At 42.0% G+C, this 22623-nt stretch overlaps 1 protein-coding gene across 4 annotated transcripts in view; it reads right to left on the reverse strand.

Annotated features, from left to right (window-relative positions):
• lrp8 (low density lipoprotein receptor-related protein 8, apolipoprotein e receptor) overlaps positions 1-22623 on the reverse strand; it is a 168901-nt gene that overhangs the window by 69057 nt on the left and 77221 nt on the right. For all 4 annotated transcript variants that reach the window (XM_085774939.1, XM_085774938.1, XM_085774937.1 and 1 more), the window contains exon 3: positions 16661-16783. In XM_085774939.1, the coding sequence (XP_085631065.1) occupies positions 16661-16783 (123 nt within the window). The remainder of the gene's footprint in view (positions 1-16660; positions 16784-22623) is intronic.

The raw sequence follows: 22623 nt of genomic DNA on the forward strand, positions 1-22623 counted from the left end.
GATGCTCTAAATGCAGCTCTACTGGTCAATGTGATGATGTAAATATGAATGTGTGTGTGTGTGTGTGTGTGTGAGTGTGTGTGTGGGAGTGTTGGTGTGAGTAAGGCAGCCAGTGAATTGTCTGACATCTGGCTTACTGTTCAATCAATTTAAATGTGTGCCCTGGAGATACTGCAATGAACAGATAATAGTGGTTTCATGTTTCACATTATCTACCTATTCCAAGTGTGTGTGTGTGTGTGTGCGCGCATTTGTGTGGGTCAGCAGAGTCTAAGGGGCTACTGTCGGAGAATTTCCAACTCTCAATACGAACCCACACACATGAAACACTGTACTCCCGCCTCCTCCAGGGACCGAACCCACTAAGTGTCTGATTGACAGCTGGGTTAAAAGGATGTAATTCATCTGACTGACCATTTGGGCCCTGGGAGTCGAGAGGGGCGGAGTCATGATGGATCCGCTGCCAATCAAAAGACTGAATCCAGACGAGCGAGAAGACAAAGAGACCCACCACTGCCATTGATTATGACAAAATAAATTAGATGATTTTCACCCCGAGGGTAATAACTCACTAAATGAAAATGATAATTCCAATTTCCTGTAATTGTATGTTTAAGTAATAATCTATGGCTGTTCAGCTGCTCTCAATGGGCCTTTGATGCAGCACAATAGTACTTATGTCCACACATTCATGCAGGGTTTTGTGAGAGAAAACTGGTGGGTGCTGATTAAAAATGTGTGTTTAACACCGTCGTCGGCAGAGGCGAGGGCAGTTTGTTTGGAACAAGCAGAAGTGAAGTACATGAAGGCGTTTAGGATGATCAAACACAGCCACCGTCTAGACAAAAACAAAATAAAGGAGAAAATGTATATAGTGTTTTTATTCATCTTGTTTGACTTTGCCATTCCAGATGGTGCTTGTGTTCACAGTCAACACACTTCGCCCAGACTTTTGAAAGTCAGTGTATGGACAGATTTGCCCTCTCTCTTTGTTCCCCTCTCACTAAATGCTGACAGGTGTATCCAGTGGCAGAGCGGGCACTGAGCAGCATTGATGGACTTATTGACGGCTAACTGGGGACACATCCGTGACTGCAGAGATACTGCAGACTGTTATCACACTCCAAGCCAAGAGCAATATCTGACTTGCCATTGTCACCGCAGGGGAATATGTGAAGGTTGTGTCATCCTGAAAATATTTAGAGAAAGCATAAAATGATTATGGTGCACATATATATTGTAAATATAGATGTATAAAAGTGAAATACATACACACATATACGTAACTACTTCTAGCTATAAACCTTTTTCTGAGCTGCAAGCCAAAGGTATTAAACTGAATTCACAATTCTACAGACTTTGCACTGAATGAATATTTCATGTGCTATAAAACTCCCAGGGCACAGAGACAAACACTGGGCTGTTAGCAGCCAGCTAGCTTGCTTACTGCCAAGGCCTACAGCGAATAACAGCTGAGGAGCTGATGCTAGCCGCTGGTGGTGGAGCGAGGCGGCTCTCAGGTGGGTTTGTGTATCATCGGGTTAATGTAAAACAGGTTTAAAGAAATCAGCATGTGGTCAGTGAGTGTATCCAACACGTTAAAGTAAGGGAAACAGCATAAATCAACCCCAATTTCTCCGGAAACACCCAAAACAAAACATATTGTGGCATATAAATCTAAACAGACCAGAGTCTCATTTGTATATTTATTCCAATCACCCTGGGTAAGCAGCAATTTGTCTAAAATATTTGACACAGCATTTGACAGTATAGCTAAATGCTGCAAACCACAGCCTCGAAGTCTTGTGCACACTGCATCAACAGAAAGTTTGTGTTGCAAAGTGAAAGTGAAACTGGCACAAACCCAACTTGCATTGGCTTGAGGAAATATGTGGGAATTTTGACAGTTTAGTGGTAAAGATGGGGCTGCTATCTATGCAAAAATTAAGTGAGTCTTACGAGTAAAAAATCTGTTGTGTTAGTCAGCATGTTCTGAAGGGAAGTTTTGGTATTTTGTTAATTGTTCAACAGGACTTTCACTCGCTCTTTCTGGTCTCACTTGGCACATAAGAGCCCTATGCAGTCTTGTAGCTACTTCACACAAGCCCACAAGCAGAAGTGGTACAGACTTGCTATTCTCCTCACATGGCCTGTCTAAGTGTCTATTATGAGCAGTGTATAGGGGTGGACTGAGCAAGGCGCTGTATGCTAATGAACTTTTGATTAACTACCTTCTTAATTTCCCTTCACAAGGAGGGAGGGGATTGGAGGATTGCGGTGCGGCACCATGTCCACTCTCCAGCTGCCTGCCTTGCATCAAAGCTAACCTCCCAGGTGATTGATTCAGAAGGCTTGTAGCCCTGCAGGCTAATGCTAAGATAATTTATTTATCACGAGCATGTGCATATGAGGCCCGGAGGTAATATAAGTCATCCACAAGTCACTGTCTGTCACAGTGAGACACAAAGTCAAAACAAAGGCACGTGGGAGGAGCGTATGTGATAATATGCCACATGATGAATGTGGAGGAACCAAGGCTTATAGATGAGTTACCTTCTACCAGCGCTACGGATTAGAGGTGCATGGATTTAGCATGCTTAAAGGTACACGGACTCCACCCTGCACTCCAGACAGCAGAGCACTGATTGATGAAGTGCTATACGCTTTAACATCTCTTTATGCAAACACACGAGGAGCGTCTCATCACATCGGTGGAATGTGGTGAATGCCTAAAATACTCTGCTCTGCTGTGAATATCAATTCGCTCCACGTGTAACTCGAAGCAATTGCATGCAATGCTTAAGGCATTTATAGTTTCATAAACATATAAACAAACAGACACTTTCTTTTTTTGAGTTTGCATCACTATCAACTTTTGAGAAATCTCCACAAACTTTAGCAACGACGTAAGGACGGAGTTAAGGAGTGTGACAATGTGACATAGCATAATAATGTATGGGGTTAGAGTGAATGAGAACTCATTACTTGCATGCATTAGACAGGCCATCAATTAAGTCCAAACTAACAGGGGGTCCATAACAGCTGATCGCCTGTGAAATGGGATAATTAAACTCAAGTTTCAGCCATGAGGTTGCACCATAAATTGGGCGAGTGCCTGCTTGAGAACAGTAAACTTTTATCGCTTGGCTAGTCTGTGTAGTAAAAACGGGGCCAAGGATTCGGAATCAATACACAACCATGTACCGTGCCATCTCGGTTGCTCCGCCCGCTTCTATAAACACCGTACACAATTTCAGCCATTTTATTTCTAAGTATTTATTAAAGGCCAGGCGGCTAACAATGACATGTCTCAAGCCTGCATCTTTATTTTTAGCCTCAGTTGTCCAGGTTAACTGGATTTCACGGACAATGAATGAAACAGTGGAAAAGATATAGAGGATGGGTGACAGCGAGGGAATTAAAGACGAGCAGGAAAAAAGGAGATGTAAGAGAGAGAGACGTGGGGTCAGATATTGGTCATCAGTAATCTTTGAGTGTGACTCAGAGACTCAAAAACAGAGGCGAGAGAGGCAGTGGGTTGGAATCGGATCAAACCGGGGCTTCTCGTGACCCGAGGGCATGGAAATACACATAATAGACGTGAGATTCTCATTTGGTCACTCAGTCATTCAGACCTGAAACAAACGCATCGCCGACAAACACGAACTGATGCATAAACGCGGATAAAAATTGCATACCGCAAATCTCCCCCGGGTTACGCTCTGATCCCATTTAGACTTGTAGGCTGGATTGGATCTTAACGTAACAGAGATTTGGAGAAGTAGTCCGCATTGAATACATTGTTCTAATTTAAGAGTCTGCAATTTCATTCAAATAAGTGGAAGGCTTGTAGCGGCTGCATAGTTAATCTCTTTCAGGGAATTGCAGTGCATGCCATGTGAATTAAATGCTTTTCTCTTAGAGCAGTAACCTTTATGAAAGAGAAGAAAAGGCTGTCGTGGACAAAGGACAGGAGGCAGGGGAGCTCACAGAGCACTCGTATGCATCAATGATTCATACAAGACGAGCAATGTATGGATCAGCCAATTATTCAGCTTGTGAGGGGCTTTTGCAAGTCTAATGATCTGATCAGTTGTAGTGGGTCACATGGTGACGCTCATTAACCTTGTTCCGAGCAGTGGTCTTATTTTCAAAAGGGCTGTTAAGGTAAGTTTAGGGTCACGCTTTGTTTTGGATGAGTGTGTGTGCCCATTAGGATCTCAGGGTTGAGAGTGTGTGGCATTTTGAAATGCGCCGGCCGAACCCTCTGTGTATTTCACCTCTGATCATTAACAGCTCCTTTTAGCTCGCCTCCAGTCCAGGCCCCTCGGACTTTAAAGAGCAACGCAGGGAAAAACTGCGTGTGCTCTACTTAGCTCTACTCAAACTCAAACCATTTTCTGGGTTGTTGGGTTTTTATTTTGGTTTGTCACCTGAATACCTTTAGGTTTTGGTTGAACAAAATACATTTTGAAGATTCACTTGGAGTTCTGGAAAGTTGCAACAGAGCCACAGGGAAGACATATTTTTCAAGTGAGCATCACTCTGGTTTCCTCAACAAAAACCCTTCGGGAGTTTCTCTCACACTGGCTTTTGGATTATTGCAACAAAAAGGAGCTCTGCAGAACAACAAACATGAAAAATGTGTTCATGGTGCTTGTTTTGTTCTGCAAGATAATCTTCACACATGAACGACACTTTTGAATTTTTGAAACCTAAACAGAATCACTGCTAATGTACCGAAAAACCATGACACCATCATGACTTTATTACTGAATTTCCAGCTTGTTTTCTGATTGAGAATATTCACCTCAAGTGAATATCTTAGCATATTAATAATTTGCAAAAATGTATAAAAGAGGCCTCATAAGCAACATCCATCTTCCCTTTAGCTATACCTCTATATCTATAGCTATACCAGTTTGAGCCTGTCATATCATCAAAGTCTACTGTTTGATTTTCCTCTAAGAGCCTGAAGCTTTACCTGACAAGAGGCGTCCCGAGAGGGATGGTGTGAGCTGGCGAAGCAAGAAAAGTTGATGGAACCACATGACGTGAAAATGTAACTTCACAGGTCAGTGGCAATCCTTTATGTTTTCGATGTTAAATCAGTCAACAAAGCAACACATCACTCACAATGTGCAGATAAAAGAGAACGTGTCATCCGACATGAACCCTCAGTTCAAGAGTGCAAATAACTTTCATGAGTGTGTGTGTGTGTATGAGTGGGTTTGTGTGTGTATAAGTACAGTAAGCATTATTATTGCATGCATGAGTTAAAGTGGGTCTGTGTTTGCATGTGCACATACTACAAATGTATGGACGGCTACATATATTTGTGTATGCATGAATGACTGTGTGTGTTTGTGGTTTGTGTCAGGAAACATAATGTATGTGTGAATGCATGAGTGTTTGAACTTCTGCATATCTGCATATCACAGTGAGCACAGAGAACTGGAGCATGATGTTTCATGACCATGGAAAATGAGGAAGTTTCCCAAGACCAGAGAGACTTTCAGTGGTTTGGTGTTTGCAGTACTTTGAAATTATGATAAAAAGAAATATTCTTTGCATGAATAAGCCCAGTGTTTGGGGATGGGACAGAAGTTAATTCACTACAGCAGACTTTACAATATTTAAAGAAGTCTCCAGAGGTGCCCTGACTCTGAGGTTTGGTACAGTTGGTCGACCCCTTGGCAGTGAACGCTGGGTAAGAGTGTACGTTGGGACATGGAGACCAAGGCCAAGGCCGACCTGCTACATCGATGTCGCCAGATTGCCAGCTCCACCCCCGGCTCCTTGTCCTTCAGATGTGAAATCCAATTTATAGAGAGGGCGTTTGTGGTTAATATCAGATTACATTTTAAATGAAGGTTAGTGTTGATTAGTGGCTTTCATTGGAACGCTGATCTCCAATTATTGTGGCCCTGATGTAGGGAGTGGAGGGGGAGGTGGGGGAGGAGTGTTGGGGAGAGGAAAGATCAAAGTCAAGGGAGAGGAGTGAAAAAAAAATGATCAGAGAGAGCAGGTGCAGAGAAAGTAGAGGCATGGAAACAAAACAAGGAGAGAAGCAAATAAAAGCAATAAAAGAGGCCAGGCAGGGAAATTAAATCAAGAAAAAACCCAGGAGTGACAGAGTCAGAAATGAGAAGAAGATTCTTACAGTAGATAAAAATATTCTCCAAGTTTTATGCAAATTTCAGAAATCTGGATGAGCACCAATAACTGTGGTCCCGTAAGCAGCTGTGTACAAACCAGACGTTTTAAGACTCTTGTGTTGTGACAGTGGCAGAGTGATGTGACTTCTGCAGATCTCAACATTAAGTCTCACTTTTGATACACCCACATTTCCATCTTTTTTTATTTGCCTCCTGCAAATTTCTGCAAGTTTCTACTGCTCAATTGACTGTTCACAATATTGAGTCAGACGTGTCCCCTGTGTCTCATAGGTGGTACGGTTTGTCTTTTCCAGGGGTCTGAGGTAGAGGCTGCAGCAAAGTTAAACTGTAGAATCCCCCCTCCCTCTTTCTTGCTCTTTATTCTCTCCATATCTTTCTCTCTAGGCGAAGAGAGAAGGAGGTAGAAGGTGCTTGTTAAATGTGGAACCATTAGCAGAGTCTAGACTGTGGGGCTGTCAGTGCCGTGGGGGGAAGAAATACAGCGCGACACTAGCGCTCTCATAGGAAATTGCCACTTTCTTCCAACAGGTGCCTCTTAATGGTTGTTTAGTAGACGACACATTGGGCATTAAAAATACTGCCGGTGGCAAGTGCCACATCTCAACTAATGAGAGAGCGCAGGAGAGGGAGGCAGGCGAGAGGAAGGAGAAGCAGAAGGTGAGTCGGAGGAGCGTATATTTTGGGATGCGCACAGTGTGTGGGTCTGAACTTGACAACCCGAACTCTGAGCTTATTTCCTCTGTGGTAGTTTATTCAAAGGCTGGGTCAGGACACAAAGGCAGGGATGTGGAGATTAGAACAGGCAGCCAAATTATGTGGAGAGCATCGTTGACTTCTGAAGGAGTCTGAGTGGACTTTCCAAATGATACCAGACAGACTATTGCGTAAGTTGCTTTCCAAAGTCACTTTGATGTAAAGTAGTCAGTTAAATACACTTCAACAAGTAACTCTGATATAAAAACATGGAAACACACAAAGAAACAACAGCTCTCTTTAGTTTTTATGCAGTATATTTATCTACTGCAAAAAAAGAGAGGATGCGTTAGACTAATGACTGCTTTGTCCAGTTTGGCCCACATTATTATAGGGCACACATTATTCGGCCCAGGAGCTATTTGTCTAACAACACCTTAATTAACATTGGACCAGCGTTAGATTTACTGGTCATTAGAGCTATAAATCGATTGAAATATTTAGTTGCAATTAATTGCACAAGTACCCATAGTTAATCACAATTAATGGCAAATTAATTGCACATTAATCACACATTATTTGTCCAGACTGTACCTTAAAGGGGTGTTAATACAATATTTAATAAATGTACTTCCGACAAATTAATCTGACAGGACTTTGTAGCTGAACTTGCCATTCAGAAGAAACTGCAATCTGATTCAAACTGTGTGTCAGGTCAAAGGTCAAAATAACAGAATGTGTGTTAATCACATGTCAAAAATAATAGTGTTAAAAGGAATTAGAATTAAAGCATTATTAACGTGTCCACTTTGACAGCCCTGCTGGTTATACACGTGCTTTTGTCCTGGAGATAATTGCCTCTTCTCCATCTCTTTGCTCCTCTGCCTCTGGTCTGATCTCTGCACTGTGCACACTGACCCGACTACAAACCTTATGGTGAACCATGTAACGGTCATGTTACGTGTCATTCTTAATAATAAAAATGTCTGCTTTCCCTTTAGTCGTCCCAGTGCTAGAAGTCGGACATATGAGTACACACTGGGTCAAATAAATGGAGCCAGGAAATGTATCATGCAGGTTTGAAGACGCACCTGTGATGTTCCTACTATGATGAGTCAGATTTCCTCCCCAACTCTTCTCATGAACCATCTGCTGCTTTATTTTTTATTTTTTTTATGGTTGCTCTCCTGCCTTAGCCTACAGTGGTGGATCTGTTTGCCTCTTGACCTAATAAAACATTTTTATATCACACCTGTTCTATGTTCTGCGTCTGCTTTTGAATACCACATCTGTTATCCAGTTTTTTTCTCCATAGATAAGGAGTATGAGGAGAAAACATATACTAATATATATATTTTTAAGCTTACCTGGCCAAAAAAAGAAGAGGGAAAATAAAATGTAAACATAATTGTTATTATGCATGAGTCTTTACAAAGACGGGCCGAACACAAGCAAAAGCAATTCCATCAGGCAGCTCCAGCTCCACCAGAGCCCTCTGAGAGCAAAAACTTATTGACCACCAATCAATCGCAACCAGCCAAGAGCTGGGGTCACTAATTGAACGGACGACTGGAATTGACAAAAAAAAAAAAAAATCACATGGTGGCGATTGCTGCATAGGTACTTTTCTCTCGTTGACTGCCGTGCCCTGGATCGTGTAAACAAGGAAGCAAGTTTCCTGCACACATCTGTTTCTGTTTCACACAGTCGCAACACTGGAGTCCCACTGTTCTGGTAATGTCAGGGAAAATTCAGCTTCAATTAATTAAACAGATCTGAAAACACAGAGAGGTTTCCATGTTGTTAATTACTTTAACAGCACGATTCTGAAATCCATATTTAATGAAAGCAGAACCTGATCAATAAAAATAAAGTGATCAGAGACTTGTTCAACTCAAAAAGGACTAATTATAAAATGTACAAAAGCTCTACTTGCAGCAGCTGGAGCCGGGTCATTCACTGTACTGCACCATTGAAACGATGAGATGTCACTGTGTAACTTATGGGAGTCACATCGCTAATGACCATTTATAGGCACTGATACATTTTTATTTTTTAAAGCTTTCTAATTAATTGGGAATTTCTCACAGGACCTCTTAAACTTAGCCTTGTGGAAGTCGTTACTGTGGAACCATATGGCAGCTACAACGCCGTGTGTTCCTTATATCTACAGTGCTTCTTGTTGTGTATGTTGTCGTTGTTACTGTATAGGTGGCTACTCCGTTCCCTCCTTAAGGGATCAATAGACTGTAAGTTATTGCTGATATAAATCAAGGTAAAGACAGTTGTGGTTAATGAGATGCCAAAAGATACAGCAAGATAAGCAAAACAATGCACACAAGGGGCTGAGATGACGGGCTTACAGTATGAGAGGAGAGAGAGGGAGAGAGAGAGAGAGAGAGAGAGAGAGAGAGAGAGAGAGATGACCTTTTAGCGTTTGTTTGTTTTCTTTCCCAGTAACTTCTAAGGTGACATTAAACTGACTGTCTGTACTGTAGCTTCAATTATTTATGTGTCAGATTTTATATGAAAAAAAAAAACACACATGCACACGCACACAGGATTCTGTCTCTCTGTGATGATGAGACCGTGCGTCTGGAGGCGGCGACGAGGAGCTGTGATGGTGAACACCGCCAAAGTAAACGGCCTCCACCGAACAAACAGTATAGCACACTGTTTGTTCAATACTTCACTATGTTTACATTTTCCTCACCAGAAGCCTGTTGTATTTGTGTGAATAATGACTGTCCTCTCTCATATGTCCTCTCTTGGCAGGAGATGCGACACTGTTATACTGTCAGGGACAATTTTACAACAAGAGGCCATGGTGGGTTGTCGGAGACTATTCTGCATTATTGCTGGTACAGTGTGGGTTTATTTTATCTCTTACCACTTCCTCTAAATGGTTATACTTCAACTCATTTTTGCCAAATTCTGTTACCTGAATGCTGTCTAAAAAAATCAAAAGATTATAAGTGGAACATGAGTTTAGATAATTACAGTATATCACACTGATCCAAGCAGTTTTAATGCCTAGAAAGAACCAAACCATGACAACAGACTGTTATTACCTATTCATTAGCTATAATGCCAATTTGTGTAGGGAAGGTGTAACTTACACCTATGGGTAAATTAGAGTCTCCAATGAAACTACTACTGTGCATGGTTTTGGACTGTGGGAGGAAGTTGGAGAACCCACACAAGCACAGAGAGAACAATCCAGTGAATCCAGAAACATCACTGTGCTGCCATGTTATAATATTACATACTGTCTATATATACCTACACCTTTGAGCACAGGCCTGTGAGATCTGTGAACCTACTGCACAGACATGAAACAGCTCTACATTCTGCACATGAATCCTTGTTTTTTTTGTGCATGAACTGAGAACCTGAATACGGGATCCCTTTTCAAATTCATGTAGGACCAGTTGTCATTACTTTTTATATACTGCAAGAGGAAGACTGAAGCACGAGTAGATCAATAAGAGAAGTGGTGACTTGTAGACTTGTAGCATTGATCCCACTGGATGTTGTTGGTTAAAACCAATAACTCACAACCTCAGCTGGAAAAAGTATAACTGTGATTGTAGTGACAGTGAGATAGAAAGATTTGATCTGATCATTTTGACAGTTTAAATCTCAGCAAACTGTCTAATGGGTCGAAGCTCGAAGGGAAACAAACAAACAAACTGAATATGTGTTTGTAGAGTTGTGCTTATGAGTAAACGTCATGGTGAGTGAGTGAAACTGACCTGAGGAACATGTACTGTAGTGGGAAAATTCAGACAAATGAGATCACGCTGACACCGAAGTGGAAGGTCAGGGTGAACTCACTCAAGCTTAGATTCACATGTCCCTTCCTGTTTTTACATTTTTGTGAATGGCTTTGTGTTTGAGTGAGTGTGTATTTATTATGTGTGTGTCTTTTGGTGGGGGGAGGGGTTACTGGACTTCTACAAGCCTATAAGAGCGAGGGAGAGACACAGGTGAGGAAGGAGAAAGAGAGAGGTAGAGAGGCCACCTGGGAAATTACGCCCGGCGCTGCCGCTGCCTCAAGCATGAAATTGAAGCCGTCCGACAATTCATCTGACTGGATCCTTCCCGTTCATATTCCAAAATAATTAACTAGCACAACCTCCTGCCTCCGTGCTATAATACGCTGACCTGCCTATTGTCTCTGCGCACGTGGCCGAGGGAAAACCCACGTCAGTGAAGGGGAGCAGGTGGAACTGATGACAGCAGGACATGGAGAGACGGAGAGGGAGAGGGAGGGAGGTAAAAGTTCAAATGTAACCAAAGGGCAGCTGGCTCACAGTGGTGTGTGCAACTAAATTAAATTATGCCATACTCCCATATTCATAAGTTAGCACGTTATATAAACACAAGTGGGTCACAGTACTGTACAGTACAGTAAAGACCTGCTAGCCACCAATAAACCATCAATAAATAAGAGTTCAGACGCTTCAATGGCTCTGTGAAGCTGCCGTGATGCTTTGAGCTAAAAGCTAATTAAGTCAAATGTCCTACATGCTACAGACTGTGAAGGCAATCAAATGCAGTCACACTGCTAGCATGGCTAAAATTATTACCGCCTATTTCTATTATATAAGATGAGCATCCTGCAATCATGATTGAAAAACACCATAAACCTCCTTCTATAAATATTTACAAGGCACAATGAAGAAGAAGTTTCAATACCTGTTAGACTCGGCTGTCCGCTTCCACTATCTTTCCTCCTCTGTAGCGATAGAATTAGCATATGAAAAAGAAACGAGGGAAAGTCGGTGGTGACTCGATATGAGCTCCATAAATCACAGCTGGTGGAAGTGGGAGAGGAGTCCTGCTGTGATGAGCGGCTCTGTTTTGACAGTTTGTGTCTTTAGATGAATGAGTTTCATCAGATGGAGTGGATTCAGTTTGAAAATGTGTAGTTTTTATATCCTACACTGTGTGGTAAGTTGGCTTTAAAAAGAAAAGGGTCTAATTAATGATAAGGAAAAAGTCCTCAGTAAATATTAAGATGCATATGTCTTAATGTTTTTAAATATACATTACAGAGTGTAAAGGTGCTGGGTTCAGAGCCCAGTACAAGTCAATCAAATAAATAGCTAGAGTTTATATAAAAGAACCTATTTGGCCTTTTTTTGTAATTAAATAGAAAAATATAAAATGCTTTGATATCACTACATTAGAATCAAACAGAACAGTAAGACAGTTGGTTCCTCTGTTTGATCTCACTATGCTGTTGTGTGACTTGACTTCTAAAGTTATCAAACTTCTCATTTGCGTTTGTCCTTTTTTCCCCCTCTTTAAGTTTCACGGTGAATTTGGAGGCTGTTTCTCTGCAGCCTTTATCAGCATGTGAAATATGCTTGAACATTTACTTTGGTCGACAATACAAGACTTTTATGTTATGAATATAAAATATCCTCTATATCCTAAAAATGATACAAAGCTTAAACACTCCAACATTTTTCCCTGGGCATTCAAAGTTTTGAAGTATCACTTGGGCCTGGCGGGGGAGTGTGAAGAGAGTGGTGTGTGTTGGTCCAATATGCGGCTGAGTGAGGTCGGTTGAGTGTCTGATGATGCAGTTCAATAGCCTTTATCTATACAGGGACACTTGGGTGGCGAGAAGGGGCTCACTTTAATCCCCGGAGTGAGATATGCAGCCACGGAGCTGAAAGTGTGTGCCCACAGAAAGGAGTTTAAATAGTGCTTCAGAAGAGTCTAATCAGCGGTGACTGTCAAACTGCAAGATCTTGCTGATGGACGCTGACTTTGTAATGTCTAGACCCCAGGAAATCACAGCTTTGATGTCTGGTACATGGATTATGAAACACGGGCTCCCCACAGCGTGGCACATTATGCAAATTCAATAGTTATTATGTGAAAATATACAGACGACCAAGTAGCGGTCAGTGATGAGTCATTTTGTTTTATTTAATGGATAATTCTGTGCAACTCTTTGGCATTTTACTTATCAGTCTCCCGCATCAGTAATGGGCACACTTCAAACGAACCAGTGAGTGGAAGTTGAAACTGATTCATCGTGATGTGAATCAGAGTGTTTGTGGTTCAAGAGAGCAATACTGAGGATAGGGAAATCAATATTCAACAACAAATATAAAAAGAATAGTTGCAATAAAAATATTTTGATGTATGTGTGTGTGTAGATTGTGAAGGAAGTGCACTTACGTAGCTCTTTTCTAGTCGCAGCAGCCACTCAAAGTGCTTTACAATACCTGCCACATTCACCTATACTATACACCGATAAAAGGGCCATCAGAGGCAGTCTGGGGTTGAGTGTCTCACCCAAGGACTTGAGGAGCCAGGGATTGAACCACATGTGTGGAAAGTGATAAAGAAAATGAACTGTAGTTTGTTGTTGACTCGATTATCATAATGACATTTTGACTAATTTACCTTCTACAACTACGGCATCGGTGCCCAACATCGTCTGCAGACACGCATGCTCCTTCATGCATCAACCATCATTCCTCTGATTGACCATTTTCTCCACAATCCCCTCAAGGCCCAGATTCATTTTCAGATGTGTAATTACAGACAGCTCCTGCATGAGTGTGTGTCTGTGTATGTGTGTGTGTGTGTGTGTGTGTGTGTAATTTCAGGGGCGGCATCGGAGGTCCATAGTTAATCAGCAGTCGACCAGAGGTCTCAAGGATCAGCCTATCGATTCCCTCCCAGGAAAATCAATGAAATCAAAGGCATTACTTGAACTGAACTCGGATCAGAAAGTGGAGGACATGTAGCAGGGAAGAGACCGACAGGACAGAGGAGAGGATGTGATACAAGACTAGAGGCCGGTAGAGAGAGAGAGAGAGAGAGACAGAGCAGCGAGGGACTTATACATTCCAGGGTGAAGCCAAGTGTGATAGGCCTGATCACATCAAACCAGGAGTGGCGAGGTGGTCGTAATCTCAAAAGTTAGGTGATGAAGACGTGTCGATAAACCTCTGTAGAGGAGGGGAGATATAATACAAATGCAGAAACTTTCATACATGGTAATAGAAGTCTATGAGAGATTATAGGCTGATGTGTTACACACCATTCTCATCATCATCATTATCAATACACCTCATCTGTGTACTGTGAAATGATAGAAAGTGTTTTTTTCTGATCTATACCAAGGCACCTTAGTGCTTTAATATCTCACTATCACAACAGCATTGAGTTTATTTTAAGACTTTTGTAAATTCTGTGGATTTAAAATTTTCAGGAATCTTAATACACTGGATTATCCATAAACAATTTTTCACAATAAATATCAATGTTGTGCGTTAAAACTGCATATAAAGAGGTTTCTTTCTTCCATATTTATTGACTCATATGATTCTTTTAATTTACTCCGTTCTGATGAAAACATGCGCTCACGAACGCGCGCATGCTACGTGCACACACACACGGTTGTGAGGATCAATGTGGCTGAGAAAGTTAGGGAAGCTCTCACAGCGTCTGACCTTGATTAGACATAATGAGACTTAACCACAAGTCCTCTAATCTGATGAAATGACTTACAGATTCACCTTGTGATGAATACTAAACACAAGCATTGACTCCCCGGCTTCATACAAACACATCCACTGGCGCACACGCACTGGAGAGCGTTTATAGGCATGCACACGTACACACATGTCCTTGGCCCATCCCAATCAGACTTATTACTTGAAGAAACTTCAAAGGGCGCTTTGATCACCTCTTCAAAAATCATCTTAATACAAATTGCAAATAGGAGCTGGCCTGTAGTCGCAGCCATATGGAAAGTTGTTTGATTAGACAGAAGTGGGGAGACTGACCTCCAGGAGTTCTGCTCTGTTCTGTGACTGATCTTTGGAGGAAACACTGATTATGTGCGAGATTAAAATGTGAATCCATGTGAAATGCCAGAGAGAGTGCGTGTGTGTGAGTACGTGTGTGTTGTGCTGCCTTAGGAGCTCGTGGTGTTTACAAAGCGGCGTATACAGTGACTGTGCTGATTCCTAATGAGAACCCCTTAGATCTCTGCCAGCACTGGTCAGTGTGATATCCCAATTACAGCTAAAACCGTGTTCAAACCCAACTCATCACTGACAAACACCATCTCAGGGGCAGGTGGTGGTTATAAAATGAAATATAAATATAAAAAAGTTTGAAGCTCATCAGAGGCAACAATGACCCAGAAAACCTGCAGTGGTCTGACTGAAGAGGCTGCATGTGTTTTGTGGTGCAGTGCGAACACCACCTTCACAAAAGCTCACTCTTAGAGATGGTTCTTCTGGCAACTTGGGCATGGATTACCAAACCCTCAGTTATTTCACTGATATTCAAGTCAGAACATCATCTTTCATATAGCAACTGATAATCTAATTACCGTAGATCTCCTTTTTTTTGTACCAACTTTCCCAAACACTGTGGGGAGTTAAAGCTGTTCTGATTCTGAGCTTACTTCCTTCCATCTGATCAAACTCATTCGTCTAAAGACACAAACTGTCAAAGCAGAGCAGCTCATCACAGCAAGACTCCTCTCCCAATTTTACCAGCCGTGATTTATCTCTTTGCGTTCCTGATCCTCTATCACCACCATGCAAACACAGACACGCTGTGTAAACCTCCTCCCCCGCCTCACACTCACACCCACTGACCAATCCCTGACCCGTAAATACCGGGTTACATCCCACTTGCTGCTTATTATTAAAAGGGAGAAAGCCGTCGCTCACAGTGGGCAGCGCTCCATTTTTAATGATTGCAGCAGCGAGTGACTCTCACCTCCTGCCAACCTTGTAAACAAGAGAGCAACAGTTAAGGTGTGTTCAATGGCATTGTTCCATTTTTCATCATTACACCTGCACTCGCTGACAACATAAGTAAGCTGATGTTAATTTAATGGTCAGAGGTTTCCTGGGCGACGACTTCCGTGCTTTAGTTTGTTCCATGTACAGTGCCTCAACTACATCATTCAGAAGTTAGTTTATATGATTAAAAAATGATCCAAAACTAATAACAATATCTGTCTATGCAAAGAGAAATACAAAACACACACAAATAGAAACTGGGCATTGTAGTTTTTGCTATAATAGCTGCATTGTCCCACAGTTAAAGTGTGCAGCAAACATTTCCTACTCTACAGTATAGAATGGACAACAGCAATGTTATTAGTATCTATAAATAAGTATGCAAGAATACATATGTTTTTTTGTGTTCACAGTGTGAGAGAGGTAGACATCTTGTCCACTCTTCCATCCTCCATGACCTTGATCATGCTATGTATAGATGTTCAGCATCCGCCACAAAACGCGACTGAAAGCCATTTTCTGAGGCGGCGGTGTGCAAGAAAGAGAAGACTGGCAGAGCAGCTGGAACACAACAATATGTGAAACACTGAGACTGGGCAACCTTGGGACTGCTTTATGCCTAAGGAAAAGTGTGTGTGTGTGTGTGTGTGTGTGTGTGTGTGTGTGTGTGTGTGTGTGTGTGTGTGTGTGTGTTTGTGTTTGTGGAGGTCAAACAACACAGAACAACAAAAAAAAGACCAAAACAATGACGTCATCCTGGTGTGCAGACATGTCGATTTTCATAGATTTTCATTTTAGTAAATACACACAGACACATGCAAACTACTGAAAACACATGTAGCTGTTAATGCATTGGGAAATATTTTGTGTGTGTTTGTATGTTTTGGCTTATCTGGGAGTCTGTCTGTATTTTTGCCTTTCCTGCGGCTGCTTGTCCTGTTCCTGTTTGTTTACATGCGTGGATGAAATATGTGAGTCTGGACGGACACTTACTGCAGATTGCATCAGCCTCATCTGAACCGTCTGCGCACTCCGGCTCTCCGTCACAGCGCCACCTAGCAGGGACACACTGTCCATTCTTGCAGGCGAAGTCTGTGGTCGCACACGTCTTCTTTGCTGTGGAGACAAAGGAGACATCCAACGTTACATCTCAGAGAAAGTCAGAGCAGTGACAGGGCGTTACAGTGAATATTACGTTGGTATTTAAAAGGAAAAAAAAACAACACATCTGAGGAAGTGATGGCTGAATAAAGAAAATAAAGAAATAAAAATGAGTGACAAGTGATCTCTGGGTACAGAGTGCAAAAACATTACTGCGGTAAGCACCAGGGAGACACGTCAGAAATGTAGTAATCCACTTAACAAAAGCAACACGACCAGGCAATTAAAATTTAACTTAAGTCAAGAGTAATTCCCAAGCACCAACTTCAAGCCAATTTTCCAGTCCAATTTTAATTTAACCTTCAGCACGCGATGTTTTGATGCGGCTGGTTGCGGGCTGGAGTCTTGGTGGTGAGTTCAAGTGCAACTTGTAAAAGACGGAACAAGGAGGCCGTTTGATCAGGACGGCCTTTGTTGGCGCCCACTCTTTGAGGTTGACAGAGTGAATCGGGGCTGTAAAGTAGGTGAGATCATAGGAGGGAGAGTTACACCACCTGTATGTGTGTGTTTTTTTCACTTGACAAAGATCCAGCATCAAAGAAAATGTCTCAGGTTGCATAATTTCCGAAAAGTGACTCATTAGGATTTACAGTGCTGCTTCCAGGTGGAAGCTGCCGAGAAGAGGAACAGTACTGAAAATATATGTCGGTGTATATTGGCTATGACACATGTGAACAGAGCAGCACTCGTCCAAGTTGCCTTCCTGAACTTGCACAGAGGCTTTGCTCCACTTTAACTAACCCCATGATCCACCTTCGGAGTCCAGCCCCCGATTCTTTGCAGGACTGGCTCCGGCTCTGCGTGGAGCTGTTTCCCTGATAGCCTACGGACTCCAAAGGTTTTATGCAGTCACTTTCTCCAAGCAAGGGGAAAATTGAAGCACTTGAGTCTGTCACGGAGAGAGGCAAAAAAAATCCCTCTCCTTGACAGCGAGAGCCACTGAACAAGAGAAAGCACTCGCCTGGCGTGTTAGCGGTGCCCTGCTTTGCCATGATGAAATATACAGAGAGGGCAGCTGAAAAATGGCAAGAAAGTGTGCATGTGTGTAAATGAACCACTGTGTGTGTGTGTGTGTGTGTGTGTGTGTGTGGTGTCGGGATAATTTTCTTCTGACGAGCAGTGAGAGTAACTGTGACTGCTGCTGTTCCATTTCCTTCACGTGAGACTTGTGTTAAAGCGCCTCAACCGTAGGCCCGTAGTTCAAACCAGCTGAAAACGTAGGTGGGCAGAGTGCAGCACTACAGCAGTGGACAGGTGACTCACTATCCTCCTTTACTGCTACTTATTGACACTTTAATGACAGAATGAGATGGATTTCTCACACAGAAGAATAATAAACAAATATGAAACCAAGGAGGGGGAGTCCAGTCCAGGCAGTTTCTGTCAGGTTATATAAACATCCTGGCTGCTGTCTGCTCCTGTACAGGCACTGAGTTCATTCACATTTTAATGAAACCAATAATGATACTAAACACATCTGACAATTGAACGAATAGTTTGAGTTTTTTGGATGAAATTATGCAAGTATGAGGCTGGAGAACAGCATTAGGTTAGCGTAGCGTAGCAAACTGCTCTGTCTCATCCATTCGTAAAACATCCACCTACCTACATTTGCTAACTGCCTTCTATATTATATCTTACTTGTTTAAACCACACAAAATGTGCAGAAATGACAAGTTGTGTTTTTTTTTTGAGGATTATGTACTGGACTTCTGTATCTTCATCTGTAGTTGTGCATATGTACGAGTCTAACATGTTAATGAACAAGGAAGTACCTGTCGCCACTACGTTGAGCTATGGCTCTGATTTAAATGCAATTTGGTGGGCATTTGTGATAATGAAAAGCCTCCAAGTGTTATTCAATATGAAATCAAACCATTATGATCTAGCAGAAGCAGCAGAAGCAGTGAGCTCCACAATGACCTGGTCCAGCCTGAGCACCACAGAGTGCTATGCTACTTAGCGAGGGAAAAGCTAGCCATCGCATTAGCTTGTTGTTTATGTGTGTAGCCTTGGACGTCCTATGGCGTGTGGGACAAGGCAGCGTGATGACTGATGGCACCGGTGGGAGCCGTAATAATGAAGTACACACTAGAGGAAGTGACAGCATCTCAGCTGTGGGCAGCAATGCCCTCTTAATGTATATCTAAATCTATCTGTATGGATGATAATGTAAAGGCAGAGTGTAGAAAAGATAGAGACAAGCACACATTTACGCACTCACTGGTGCAGAGTATTGATTCGAGGTTGAGAGAGAAAAAAAGAAAAAGGGAGTCTTAAAGACATGAGTGAGGTGGTATTGAAGGAGGTGTAGGCCTAGAATAAATGAAAAGCGTGTCCCCGGGGATTAGAAAGTAGTCAGAGGCAGAGACAAAGGTAAATAGAAAGACGGGGATGGAGCAGAGAATAGGGGTACAGAGACCAAAGTCAAGAGGGAAAGAGGCTGTCGAGGTGGGGTCTGGTGTAATGACATCAGTCTTCACAAAGAGCCAAGTAAATCCCCTTTCCTCCCAGCACCATGTTAGCATAAATCCCATCTCTTCCTGTCCAACCTCCCTGTTTTTTTCCTCCATCTCTCCCTCCATCTCCGCCTGCAGCCTGATAACAACACACAGTATCCACCACTACAGGCGGTAAAAAATCACAATACAGCTGTAGATCACCAACAGACTTCCTGCACATTTATATCAAATCTTCAATCACCATCTTCACTCAAAAGAATTAATTAAAATAATAAAATTCACCTCAGCCTCCCTTTATTCTAGGGGTGGGCATGCATCAGGTAGCTTTTCTTATGTGACAAAAACAGTAAAACACACACATGCACGACAATTTCCTACTTTAGTCACATACAAGATGATAATAAGGGCATTTTATTCATCTGGAGACAAAAGAAATCCCATGAGCTCGGTATGATTATGATGACTTTCGGTTAAAAATGACACCTCCCCCACTATAAGTAAGAGTGTTAGCATTTCAATAAAGCGTATTATGAAAAGCTGTTATCATCCATCTCTAGAACCGAGCATTGCATTCATGAGAGTGCAGTCATTTGACGTTTTGAATACTAAACGAATAGAGACTGGTTTTAGGCACGGGAACCGTCCCTCAGATAGATATAATACACCACATCTCAGTAATGATGAAATAAGCTTTGCAATGAAGGATCTTTTTCTGCACAGTAAACGACACCAGGATTGAAAAGAGCAATATAAGAGAGGAGAAACATCACAGGTAGGTTTCACATGCAAATCTCTCTACTCTAAATGATGGACGGATATATGAAGAGATCACACATGGTGAAATGTGTGGACATTCAAAAGTCTGCACATGCAAAAAATAAAGATTTTCCAATTGTCTCTCTGAAGAGTTGCTGATGCACACACAAACAGCCGGTTCCCATCTACATTGTGATGCAGCCGGAGCCGTCATATACGGGTGTCATCCATATGGAACAGCCTAAATCTGCCTTATGAGGTGTGAGAGTGATTGTGGAGGAGACAAACACTAGACAACCACACACACACACATGCACACACACGCCTTTACCTACACATACACTCACACTTACCTACCCAACCCCCCGTCCTCCTGGAGTTGAAGCACATTATTTTATTTTTGTCCTCCATCCCCAGAAAGTGATTAATATTCATGTGAAGCAGCAGAAAGACCTGGCGAGCTCGTGCCTCTTCAAGAACCTGATTCAACTTTTTTTCCCCCTTATTTTTATGTTTCACAGAGTTCAGGACTGTTCGTAGAGCAACACAAGGCATGTTGGCACATTGGTATGTTTATTTTCGCTAATATGATCTTCTCATTTAATCTCTTTACCCCAGTGATTTCCAACCCGTGAGCCGTGAAGGTATAGCAAGTGGGCCGACAAGTCATTTTCAAAACAGTGCAACTGCCAAAAAGATGAAATTATGTTTTTCATTAAAAAAAACAAACAAAACAAAAAAACAAGATGATCTTTAAAAGATAAAAACTGTAAAAAAAAAAAAAGAAGAAAAAAAAAAAAAAATCTAAAAGGAGTTTTTAATCATATTCATGTCTATCATTGAACCACACCGTGTACTTGGTCGCTGTCTACATGGCAAAAACTGGAGAATCAAATTAGCAATGTTACAATTAGCAACAGGAAAATGAAAAGGAAAGAGTCGGCAGACAGATGGTGAAATCGACAGGTGATCTCTCCCCTGTCGGACAATTAAGAGAAATGGAGCCTCGGCGCTTTCAGCTCAGCCCTGAATGTCCGATCGTTATTATTTGGCCTCCGTATTGTTACCGGGGCAGATGTGGGCCGCCAACATTTTTGCATTTCTTCTCAAGAGGGCAATGAAGTGGGAAAGGATTTGGGAACTGCTGCTGTTGCTGCTGCTGCTGCTGCTGCTGCTGCTATACTGGTTTATTCCTCTGGGAGAAAAACACTTGTTAATTAACATTACCGATACGCCGGATTGGAGAAACTGAACCAAAGCTGTAAGATTTGTACGATTGCTCCTGTGAGTCTCGACATGAATATCAGACCTTTATGGGGTCAAGCGGGGTCAAATCATTACAGTAATGCATGGGAGTGACCATGTGGGCGTTGCCATGACACACGTCCAGGATTAAATGTGCTGCTGCTGCTGTCTATAGACATACTGTGTTAATCTTCCCCTGACATTCAACTAATGTCACGCTCTAGGGCCAGCGTGATCAATAAGTGACTGAGATGACCTACTGATGCTCATATGGCCTCCACCCACACACACACACACACACACACACACACACATGTACATACACACACACACACACACATATATATACTATATACTGGACACCTCTTAGGATTCCTTCCCACACACTCCTGACAACATGATTTGGGACGCTGTTGTTTGACCTGGGACCAGGTGAAGGTCAGCGCCTTCTTTCAATTCATTCAATTTACACACTCCATTACACACATGCATAGACACGCGCAGAATGAAAGGGAAATGGAAATAAAACATCCAGGAGCACAATAATCACCAAGGGAACTGTGTCACCTGTAATTAGGATCTGTTGACTGCAGCGCCTGAAGTGTTGATTTGCTCCAATAACAAAGGCCACAAACAGACAACGGTGCAGGAGAGGGATTATTTACCAGCTCACAATCAGAGAAAGTGACACCTTTGAATCCGCTCAAGTTCAAAGTACATAAGAAAACCCTAATAAGCCTCCATGCTTTTGATCTCAGACTGATTTTTTTTATTTTTATAGATTTTTGTTTAATCTTCATTTTGATAGTGTGAATTCAGATGAAGAAGAATTTCCATCTTGCTCTGTTCAAGAACATTATCACCTGCTGGAGTGTGTATTGGCCACCAGAAGCAAATGGATGTGTTCCCAGACTGACAGTAGACATGTTTGCTGTAACAACAGACACCGGCTGTTTGTGTGTTGTTCTCTGTGCAAAATAATGTGCGCAAGTTACCGAGAATCACTACCAGAGGTTTCCATCTCCTTGCATTAAAAATAATCAGCTTGTACAGTATCCTTTATAAAGCATATATCTTTACTGCCATATCTTTGACTTAGTCTGAATTTGTGCTGCCAGTACTGTATTTTCTATCTAAATGAACCAGAATATTGGTCTCAACTACAAAAAAGAAAAAGAAAAAAAAAGTTCAGCAAAATGTCCCTTTTTCTGTTATTCCAACCAAAATCCGTCCAAAACTGACTCTGTCCAAACTTCTACCCGAGCTGAACAATAAGATTCATCCTGAGCACGGCGTGTAATTACAGCAAGTCAGAGAAATGTGGTTTAAAAT

This window comes from Trachurus japonicus, chromosome 4, assembly GCF_045865225.1.
Source record: "Trachurus japonicus isolate A0001 chromosome 4, Traja_1.0".
Taxonomy (NCBI): domain Eukaryota; kingdom Metazoa; phylum Chordata; class Actinopteri; order Carangiformes; family Carangidae; genus Trachurus; species Trachurus japonicus.